Here is an 11,723-nt window from a genome sequence, read left to right on the forward strand (position 1 = left end):
GTCTGTTTCCCATTGTGCTGCTGCGTCCAGATCTTTCTGTAGTTTTATTGTGTCGTCTTTGTTGTTTATTGTTTTGTATATAATACTGTCGTCTGCGAATAATCTTAGTGTGCTGTACTGCATGTATTGATGGAAATCGTTAATGTATATGAGAAACAGAATTGGACCCAAACATGTTCCTTGAGGGACTCCTGAAGTTACTTGTATTTTATTTGATTGTTTTCCCTCAAGTACTACTGTTTGGGTGCGTTGTGAGAGAAAGTCTGTGATCCATTTGTGTGTGTTGCCTGTTATGCCGTAGTATTTTAATTTGTATTGTAGGCGTTTGTGTGGGACTTTGTCAAAGGCTTTGGCAAAGTCCATGATAATAATGTCTGTCTGTTTGTTGCTGTTATTATTGTTTGCGAGGTCGTGTATGAATGTAGCAAGTTGTGTCTCGCATGATCTGGATGATCTGAAGCCGTGTTGTAAGTTGTATAATATGTTGTTGTTCTCCAGATGTGACATTGTGGCGCTTGTAATGATATGTTCCATGAGTTTGCATGTGATACAGGTGAGTGATATGGGTCTGTAGTTAGTGGGGTTGTATCTGTCGCCTTTCTTGTATATGGGGTTAACGTTTGCGTGTTTCCAATCTGTTGGTAATGTGCCTGTATTTATTAGTGAGTAAGTGAAAAGTTTGGTAAGTATGGGTGCTGTTATGTCCCTAAGTTCTTTTAGTAGTCTGCCGTGTATATTGTCTGGTCCTGTTGCTTTGTGTGGGTTGATGTTTTTGAGGAGGTTATCTATTCCTTGTTGTGTTATGTTTATTTCAGGCATGACTGGGTGTGGTGATGGTCCTTTATCTGGTATGGGGTGATCCTGTTCTGTTGTGAAGGCTGATTTAAATTGTTCATTTAGTATGTTTGCCTTACAAGTGGTGTCTGTCATTAGGTGTCCATCCTTTCTTAGTGCTGTGATATCTGTGTTCTCTTTTCTTGTTGTTTTGATGTATGAGAATAATTTTTTGGGGTTGTATTTTCTTCTTTTTTTGTGGTGACTCTTGTTGTTGCTCATCTATTGGTAGGTCTTTTATCATTTTTTCTATGTAGTTTAGATATGCATTTCTAGTGCGTTTTTGTAGTTCTGATTTGCATGCTTTGTATTTCTGTTTGAGCTCTTGGTCTTGTTTGTTTTTGTTCTGTACGTGTAATTTTTTACAATTCTTCATGAGTTGACGGATGGGTTTTGTTATCCATGGTAGTTTAGATTTGTATGTGATGTGTTTTTTTGGTATGTTTTTATCTACTGAGTCATTAAGTGTGTTCTTAAAAAGGTTCCAGAGGTCATCTATTGTTTGGTTTGTTGGTTCGTCCAGTTTCGTGTTGATGTGGGTCAGGTCATTTCTAATATTGTCCCAGTTAGCTTTACCGTATAGGGGGATGTCCCTGGGCTGCTTCCTAATTTTCTTGAGTCGCACGTCAATTTCAGTGAATATGATGTCATGATCAGCTTTCCCTATGGGTGGTGATGTTTCAGTCTTGTTGACAATTGAAGGGCGGTTTGTTAGTGTTAGGTCAAGAATGTGGTCACCTCTAGTTGTGTTGGTAGTCATTTGTGTGAGAGAGTTGTCGTCTATGATATCAAGTAGCTGTTGGTGAAGTTTTGTGTCTGTTTTACCTGGAATTGTTGTGTTGTTTTGCCAATCTATGTGTGGTAAGTTGAAATCTCCGCTAATGAAAGTAATTGTGTTGTTGTTATGTCCTAGTCTTTTCATGGAGATTTCTAATTGGTCAAGTGAATGTCCTTTGTCTGAGGGTGGTCTGTAGTACGATCCTATTGTGAGGTTATGTGAGTTTGCCATGGAGATGTTGATGAAAATGGATTCGTTATCGGTGTCAAGTTCTTGAATTTGTTCTGAGCGGTATTTGTTTGTGACTGCAATTAGTACCCCCCCGTGACTTTGTCCCTTTTTATTCTGTTTGCGGTCTTTCCTATATACTGTGTATTCTTGGATCGGGAAGTACTCGTAGGACGATGTTGTGTTGTTTAGCCACGTTTCTGTGCCTATGATGATGTCTGGTTTTAAGGAGTGTAGTATTTGTTCGAGGTCTGGTTTTTTGTTGGAGATAGATTGGAAGTTAATAGTTGCTATGCGGATTGGCTGGTTGAATTTATTTTTCCTAGTGACATCTTTGTTGTGTTTGATTGGAGAGGAGGATGCTGTAGGAGGTCCTGGGCTGGTGGGGATGTTCTGCGTGTTAAGGTCTGTATCCGTGTCTAGTTGTGAGAATCTATTTGATGTATTTATACTAGTGTTGTTGTCAAATAGTGTAGATGAAAAGTTTGGTAGTCCGCACTGTATGCAATCCCAAGAGACTCCACTGTGGTCCATATATTTGAGGAATGAAGGATTCATTCCTTGGCAGTCTACATGGTACCAGGTATTGCACGAATCGCAACATATAGCACTGGATTTCCACGTGACTGCCTTATTGCAGGTACCACAGGGGTATCGTGGGGTTCTCGGACCAGGGTTGAGTTCTGTATCTGCAGATATTGAGAGTAGAAGAATGAATATGTATGTACAGCTGGGTTTAATTGTTTTATGTTTGAGTCTGTGAAGTAGAGATGGATATGCTGCCAGGTAGCAGTGAAGTTGTGTGTGGTCGTAGTTTTGGCTAGGCCTAGGGGAGAGATTGTGAAGTGTCGAGTGTTTTTTGTCTGTTTGGTGAGTTATCCAATAGGATAGGAGTGATATGGCTAGTGTAAGTGATGTAATCCTCATTGTGTTTGCTGTATGTGGTTGTCTGTATGCGTAATGTTGTTTACAACTAGGGTTGTATAGAGAAATAGAAACCGGAAGTTGTCAAGCGACGATGTGCAAGATGGCGGGAGATATAGATGGGGTTCAATCGAGTATAAGGAATGGTTGATTTGGAAGAAGTATAAGGCTATAAGAGGGAAAGGATATGTTGAAGAAAAGAAGTGATGTATGGCAAGTACGAGGGATGGTTATGGGTAGCCAGACAGTCAGAAAAAGTTGTGAAAATAGCGAAAATTTACCGTGCTCGTAGAAAGACGTCAGGGTGGTCACGCATGCGAGCAGCTATCGTGATTTTTTCGTGTTTTTTTTTCTTATTGATTAAAAAGGCGATCGTTGAAGACTTAAGACTATCTCTAGTCCAAAAGGTTTCGGCAATAGCATTCATTTTTTTTTTATATTTGAGTTGAATGCATCAAATCGGATCTGCTCCCGACATCGACTGTGCATTGTACAACGTTAGGCCTACGTGTACCTGTACCTGCAGGTATCGTGATTTTTCATGCAACTGTGGCCAAGTGGACTATTCCACTATTAATTAGTTAATTTGTATTTTATTAATTTGATTGTATTGTATATTGATAAATGGGTTGTATATTGTTTTAATTTCGTTTGTTTTAAAGTAATTTCTTTCAGGTCAATGTAATGTGATGTCTCACTGAATTATGTATCACAGAGTGTGGTAAGTGCTCTGTGATATACAAGTAATGTATATATGTAGAGTGAGCTCACTCACTCTGCCTGGTAAGCTATAAATAGATTTAACTGGGTATGTATGAAGTATGTATGGTCATGTGACTTGTCTTTGTGAATGTCCACTATTAAATGTACTGTCCATGTCCTGGGTGCATGTAGAGTAAAGTCCAGTGTTTGACCTTGACCTGACCTATCTGACCTGTTGTTTTATTGGTTAATATATTTTTGGAGGGAAAGTCTTTGTCCAAAAATTAGACAGTAGCTTGAGATCTGGGGAAGGAGCAACATCTCCCCTTTTTGGAGATATATATCATGATACGCGCCAATAAGCTACAAACCCAAATGTAAGTCTAATACTTTTTATATTATCTTTTTACATATTATTTTGGTATCTAAAGTATGGTAATTAAGAAATGTAGATTGATTCAATTAATTATTGAGTAAGTGTATACATTTTGTATAGAGTGGAATTCGAAATAGATTGTAACTTAAATTTGTTATATCTCTAAATCCAGTATGAATTTAGTAACTGTGTAATTTGTGTATGTGTTTTAAAAGTAATTGTGTATGGTTTTATACTTGTTACTGATTGATTTATTTATAAATCTTTTAGTGGAATCATGTAGATGTCTGCTATTGTGCTGTATACATTATAAGCATAAGCAACCCTTTACCCATAGTTGAGGTAAGCAACATACACATTATAGTTAGAAATGCTTTGTATATTAATCTGATAAAGTAAGATATTATTGAATTTGCTATAATATGTAACCCACTGTAATTGGTATATTTATGTGTATATTGGAATAATATCTATTTTCCATATTGTACTAGTTTTAATCATGTTAAGTGTGCAAGTGGATTATTTCCCCTTGTTCGTAACAAGTGGGTTACTTCCCCTTGTTACCTGACAAGCGGATTACCTCCCCTTGTGTATATTGTACTCTTTATGTATATTTATAATGTATAGGGTAAATATTTCTTTTTATCTATCATGCTAATGCATGGTTGTAAGGTAATGGTTACTACCTTTACTGATAGGAAATTATAAAGTTTTACTTATGTATTTGTATCTTTATAACTGTGATATTTCGATAGGGATAACTTGTCTGGTGTACACGTTTAGTATTGTATGTTAGTTATGGTAGCAATCCTAATGTACTTTTATTTATATGTTTCAGGGTTCTATCTACATGTCTATCTATCTATATCTATATCAATAAGCAGATACATGTACGTACATCCATTGTTGTATATGGACCAACTGAACCCACATGCAGGCAGTACAATATTTATGGTGAATAAATACCAGTGAACCCGACTCGGTTGTCCCTGAGTTTTAATTGCTAAGATCCAGTTCGCAACCCGGTTACACAACTTAGTAGAATTTTACGATGCATACGCAGTAGAAAGATATAATCTAAAAAAGATTGTATTGTACAATTTCTCATTGCATATAACTTTGATATTTCATGGTATAAAATAAAAACTGTCGTTTTCTCCGTATCAACGTAACACGAGCCTGTGCTTCGTCTCGGCGAAATCTATCTCATTCCTCTCAGGGGATGTCTTCACCGACGTTCGAGCATATCAGAAAAAAAATCAATAAAATAACAAAGATTATCGTATACCAGGTATATTAAAGAACAACAAAAATCTTTGTGATTTGTGATCAATGTGTTATTATCATTTTTTCACTTTTCTTCATGCTGAAACAACAGCTACATGCACATTACATTTACAATTTTTTTATTTTTCCTATTAGGAAATACTCAATCATACATCATCAAAAAAATAACAATGTTATCTGCTTCTTATGAAAAAAAAAATCACCGTATATAAAAAAGCAGAAATCTGGCTTAGTTCTTCTGATCTTTCGATTCTCACCACCGGCGGCAATTTTTTTTTTTTTTTTTTTTTTTTTAATATATCATGCAAACATGCCTATACAAACATGTAGCTCTATTACTACAGAATACATAATTATATATCTGAGGATTTACATCGGATATATACACGGTCAGTATCTTACAGTACCATTTTATTTTGGTGTTGACACGGAAAAACGAGATGATTCCTGTCTCCTGGACATTAAAACAAATCATTTATTTCATCTAGGCAAATAATAATTTGAAAATTCCATATACCGCCTGCAAGGAGACGTCCTAGGCCTATCGCTACCCACAATGCACTCGATCGTGGTCTTATACATATGTATATTATGTAACTTTTCATCGATAATTTGATCCAGATATATCTGTCTTCGACATTTATATTTAGAATTATGAATATGTGGAAGGAACGAGTGTACAAGATAAAAATAACCCATCTCAACTGCTATTCCGGGACCGTAAAATGTAATATTGGTCACCTCAGCCCAAGCACAGAGGCACTCAAATTATTCATCATGTAAAATAATTGCTATGTACGTCATGTCCACATGACTGAAAATTGCGAACAATGAATTATATATTATGTAAGTATCGGTTAGCTTGTAATAATAATTAACTTACATTATATATAATAATAATAATAAAAATACTGTAAGAGGTTTCTTCATAATTCCAATTGTTCTGTAATCAGAACGATTTTTTTAGTGTTTTAGCAAAATTAATGTAGTGTAACTTAGTTACTTTTGGAGAAAATCGACTTTTTGTGTCCCTATTTCCCCTATCCAGATATTCACTTTTGCCATACTTGGAAGGTCTTTATCACTACGGTGTTTATTCCCGTTGAAAACAAGCGTTCTGACGCCCTTCGTGGGTTAAGTTCATTTTACGAATTTAAAGTCAACAAAAGAAGCGGAACAATATCAAGAAACAATGCATTTTTAGCACTAATATCGACATTAGTCGGGCACAGAACTCGATACCGGATTATAAGAATTTCCTGTAATATATGCAATAAGAAAATCTTACGATGTCTGTAAATAAATGTTTAATTCTTTCGTTTCATTCAATTTCTAAATTTGATGACTTGATCCCGAACATTCCAGTGACATCACTTTTAGTAGGAGTGAATGAAACGGCAGTCAGTCCCGCCAAACAGTGACGTCACAATCACCGGAATGACGTCGCTTACATATTCCCCACGGTAGTCAAAAGGAGTACACACTCATTCGGTTTAGTGAATGCATCTTTTCTTGATCATCAAAGAAGCGTTTCGCTTTGAGTGAAATCGTGTAAATAACAGGCAATTTGCTTTCGTTTTGATTACCATCTTCTATATATATAATGAAAAAGTTGCAGGATAAACAGAATACACAGTCACTATCTTACAATACAAGTTTTATTTTGGTGTCGACAGGGAAAACCGAGATGACTCGGCAAAACCTCTTCATCTCATCTCCTCGCATAAACGATAGCAGCATCGATATTAATTTTAGCAAAATAAAAATGTCCAACGTTGGAAATATTGCAAGAACATTAATTATTTACATAAACCAGTAGTAAGAATAAACATTTATGTCATCTAGACTTAATAATTTGCAAATTCCATACACCGCCTGCAAGGAGATGTCCTTGGCCTATCGCTACCCACGATGCTCTCGATCGTGGTCTTATATTATGTAACTTTTTAAGGGATATTAAATCTAGATGTAACTTTGTTCAACAGTTAAATTTCTATGAACATGTGTAAAACAAGCAGTCTGAACTGCTATTCCGAGACCGTAAAATACAATCTTGGTCACCTCAGCAAAAACACAGGGGCACGCAAATTATAAAACTCGGTTAGCTTTTTTATTGTCATTATTGTTATATACACTGTATGTGATATTTAAACGAAAACATATATTTTACCTAAGAAGCCAATGATATATATAATGTAAGTATCGGTTAGCTTGTAATAATAATAAAAAAACAGAACAAAAACAATAGGTCTTTTCACCAAATGGTGAAAAGCCCTAATAATGAACAATAAAAAAAATAGTTTAAAAACAAATCTGCGCCCCCATACGTACTCCAGGTATTGTTCTTTGTCAAGAAGGTCTGGTGATATAGTGAAGAAGAAAAAACGGGAAGAACTTTGCAGGCAGTCTTCATAATGCTCTGGCGCAAACTAATTACAAAATATAAACAAAGGAATCAAAATGTAGCCCCATTTCGATTTTTCGTTGCATTGGGTGACTCGAATTTAATACATTTTATATGTACATTGTATTCCCACTAGAAATATCATTATTAGACCTAATGATAAGCCGTGGTTTACATCTGAATTACGACACGAATTAAGAATGAGAAATAGGTTACATACAAAACTTGAACGTACGTAGCTTTTCTTTGCTAAACTTGGCTAATTTTAAAAAGCAAAGAAATCATGTCAATAATTTAAAACGCAGAATCAGGGAGTTCTTTTTCGCTAATGTAAATGGTGGACTACTAGACAATTTTGCCAAAATACAACCAAAACAGAGTATCTCGGTCTACTCCTACACGTGTATGAAGTCTTATTCCACCTGATTACTTTGGGTGGATATACGACGCAATGTTCATCAAAGCACTGAAAGTACTAAATGGCTCGGTCTTGATGATAGGAGGAATATATTTCTAAGCTCAATACTACTGTAGTTTTGTACAATAAGAAATAAATTTGGCTGGTGTTCCTTCCAGTTTGGACTTTTGAGGATTCCTTGGACACCAAGGTGTAAAATAAGAGACACATACTAAAATCTTGGAAGCCCATTCTAATATTTCCTATGATGTTATATGTCAAATGATTTTTTTAACACATTCAGCATTTTCCTTGTTAATTTGATGTTAATGAAAATATCCATTCTTAATGACTATTGTCATCAAGTTCCTGGGACCACAGTATCAGTTAACAAGTATTGTTTTGCAGCAGAGAAAGACAAGAGGCATACTTTTCTGTGCCAAAATGTCTTAAATATAGAATATGTCTGTCCTCTAGAAGACTTATCAATATCACCACGTGATTTTTGAATAAATTGGTCAATTGGTCTACTTTTTACAAGTTTTGTAATTATTCTCTTGTAAAACAGCAAGTTGATTGATATACATTGTATCCGAACTTCAATTCAAACCGGATAACTTGTTAGCTCACCATAGACCATGAAATTGTTTGTACACTTTCTTAACTTCAGGATTGTTTTCCAAATTACAACTGAATTTTTCTACAACATTTTTTATTTTCAAATCCCCATACCTCTGATGAGTATACTAAAACTGTCAATACAAGTGAATCAAATATTTTCAGTTTAAGATGCACAGGAAGAGATACATTTCTTTATTTCTTATAAATAGCAAACACCGATTTAATTGTTTGTTCAGCAGGTTTTTTCCCCTTTCTTCAAAAACGCTACCATTAACATTATTTTCTGTATTTAGATATGTAAACAATTCTTATAAATCTAATTCTGTATTCCATAACATCAACTGGTGTTGTTGTACCGATTTACGTCTTGAGAATATCACAATTTTTATCTTTCTGATATTAAGTTCTAATTTCCATGTTATGCAATATTCTTAAAATTCATGTAGCATTTGTTGTAGACCATCATATATTTCTGATATCATAACAGTGTTATTGGCAAATAATATGATAAAAAGTTTGGGATACATTCCAATATCATATACCGTAAAAACTGGTATAATTTGCGCAGGTACTTTTTAGGGCTAAAAATGCTTAAAAAATCTACTATCAGTATATTTTGCGCATCAAAAAATGGGGAAATACAATGTCCAGGGAGTCCCAAAACCGATGTATGAAGGTGACAATTTCAATGCAAAATATTCCCCATAAATGCTTGACAACTTGCACAAAAAGTGTTGTATTTAGAAGAAATAACATATGAAAACCGCATTGTGTTTGTTTTCTTTTATTGGCCACCGTAACCTGAAACTGAAATATCTAGCAGATGTCCAAAACATCGGCTGTCTGGTCCGCCGTACTCCGTGCACATGTCAATGTTTTGAGATATTACACATGAATAGTAATCAAGAATATTTGAAAAGAGTAGAATATATTTACATTAGCTTGCAACAATCACAGTGTGCATGATTTGTCGAGATTTGTAAGACAAAATATTCTTTTCCACCAGGTAAGATTCTAAGTCATAAAGGTAGATTGAAAATAGGAAGGGAGATAAAATAACCAGATAAATATTTGTAGCGGGATCAGACTGGGTTGATTATCGGTGATCAGGTAGCTCAGTCGGAAGAGCTACATTTTCTTTCTCTCCTGTTACAGAATTGGCACCCAACTAAATAACCAACGGTTGTGGTGTTTGAAAGGGTCTCGTATGTATTCAAAAAAGGAGGGAGGAGTGTAGCGGGACTGGGCTGCGTCGATTATCGATGACCAGGTAGAGCACGGTAGAGCACTCAGCTAGTGTTCGGAGAGTCCCGGGATCAATGCCCGGTCTTGCCGCTACATTTTCTCCTATCCTGTTACATATGGTACCATACTGTGCATGTAGATATTCAAGGTAAATCAACAATGTTCGTTGATCTTGCAGAATTGTCTTACAGTGTTATAATGAATGCAGTAAATGTATGTCTCATTAGGTGTGATTGATTTAAAGGCAGTTCATGTGGTGACCGAAAAAAAAGGTAAAATCAATACATTGATAGTCAAGGCGGGGAAAACATAAGACGGCCTGTGTTATACAAATTAATGTTTAATTGATTTTCATTAAATTGTCTCGAAGGTGATGATTAGTGTGTTATGAACGATAAGCTTAATATGTTTTTGACAAAAAATATAAACAGCTAATGTCATATTGTGTTTTAAATTTAAATAATCTTTTATTTATTCATTTCATTTCAAGCATGTACATGTCATAGAATATAAACAAATATCAGGTATATGCTTAAATCATATTACAGTTAAATTCACAATAAGGAATTTGAAGATGATGATAGTAATTTTTTCGGATTGAAAATGATTACAATATTAAGCTTCCACAGTTGAAAATTACTTCTTTACGGTAGAGGGAGATAAAATAACCAGATAAATATTTGTAGCGGGATCAGACTGGGTTAATTATCGGTGATCAGGTAGCTCAGTCGGAAGAGCTACATTTTCTTCTCTCTCCTGTTACAGAATTGGCACCCAACTAAATAACCAACGGTTGTAGTGTTTGAAAGGGTTTCGTATGTATTCAAAAAAGGAGGGAGGAGTGTAGCGGGACTGGGCTGCGTCGATTATCGATGACCAGGTAGAGCACGGTAGAGCACTCAGCTAGTGTTCGGAGAGTCCCGGGATCAATTCCCGGTCTTGCCGCTATATTTTCTCCTATCCTGTTACATATGGTACCATACTGTGCATGTAGATATTCAAGGTAAATCAACAATGTTCGCTGATCTTGCAGAATTGTTTTACAGTGTTATAATGAATGCAGTAAATGTATGTCTCATTAGGTGTGATTGATTTAAAGGCAGTTCATGTGGTGACCGAAAAAAAGGTAAAATCAATACATTGATAGTCAAGGCGGGGAAAACATAAGACGACCTGTGTTATACAAATTAATGTTTAATTGATTTTCATTAAATTGTCTCGAAGGTGATGATTAGTGTGTTATGAACGATAAGCTTAATATGTTTTTGACAAAAAATATAAACAGCTAATGTCATATTGTGTTTTAAATTTAAATAATCTTTTATTTATTCATTTCATTTCAAGCATGTACATGTCATAGAATATAAACAAATATCAGGTATATGCTTAAATCATATTACAGTTAAATTCACAATAAGGAATTTGAAGATGATGATAGTAATTTTTTCGGATTGAAAATGATTACAATATTAAGCTTCCACAGTTGAAAATTACTTCTTTTTGTTCACACAATTCTTCTCCTAGACTGTTTCCAGTTGAAATGATACATGCATGCTGACATTCTGTAAAACATAAGGAAACAATAAATGTGTTAACAGATTAATTACTGAAAAGGCTAATATCATATAATTAAACATTTTAATCATAAATACCAATACCAGCATAGAGGAAATATTATTGAAGTTTAATTCCCGCTGTTCTTCAGTCCTCCTGTTCTAACATGTAAGAGTTTTGTCCTTCATAAATTGATTGTAATATACAGTCTATAGCAGTTGTTATATAATGTGCACAAAGAAGTATAAATACACACGTATGCATGGGTACAGTGTGGTAAATTAATGAGTTATACAGAAAATCATGGTGCTGATCATGAAAAGCGTAAAGTCTATTTTGTTGAGTAAAAAGTTAAAAAAAAACTAACATTGTT

At 34.9% G+C, this 11,723-nt stretch overlaps 1 protein-coding gene and 1 long non-coding RNA gene across 2 annotated transcripts; one reads left to right on the plus strand and one right to left on the minus strand.

Annotated features, from left to right (window-relative positions):
• Window positions 1-910: 910 nt before the first annotated feature.
• Window positions 911-2,398, minus strand: LOC138316832 (uncharacterized). The gene has a single exon (XM_069258487.1). The coding sequence runs from the start codon at window positions 2,396-2,398 to the stop codon at window positions 911-913; it is 1,488 nt and encodes a 495-aa protein (XP_069114588.1).
• Window positions 2,399-3,574: 1,176 nt separating this feature from the next.
• LOC138316374 (uncharacterized) lies at window positions 3,575-4,820 on the plus strand. The gene is made up of 2 exons (XR_011207646.1): window positions 3,575-3,843; window positions 4,113-4,820. It is a non-coding gene; the product is annotated as an uncharacterized lncRNA (long non-coding RNA).
• The last annotated feature ends 6,903 nt before the right edge of the window (window positions 4,821-11,723 follow it).

This window comes from Argopecten irradians, chromosome 2 (assembly GCF_041381155.1).
Source record: "Argopecten irradians isolate NY chromosome 2, Ai_NY, whole genome shotgun sequence".
Taxonomy (NCBI): domain Eukaryota; kingdom Metazoa; phylum Mollusca; class Bivalvia; order Pectinida; family Pectinidae; genus Argopecten; species Argopecten irradians.

Excerpts from the sequence above, each read along its gene's own strand:
- LOC138316832 (XM_069258487.1), bottom strand. The coding sequence starts at position 2,398 with ATGAATCCTTCATTCCTCAAATATATGGACCACAGTGGAGTCTCTTGG.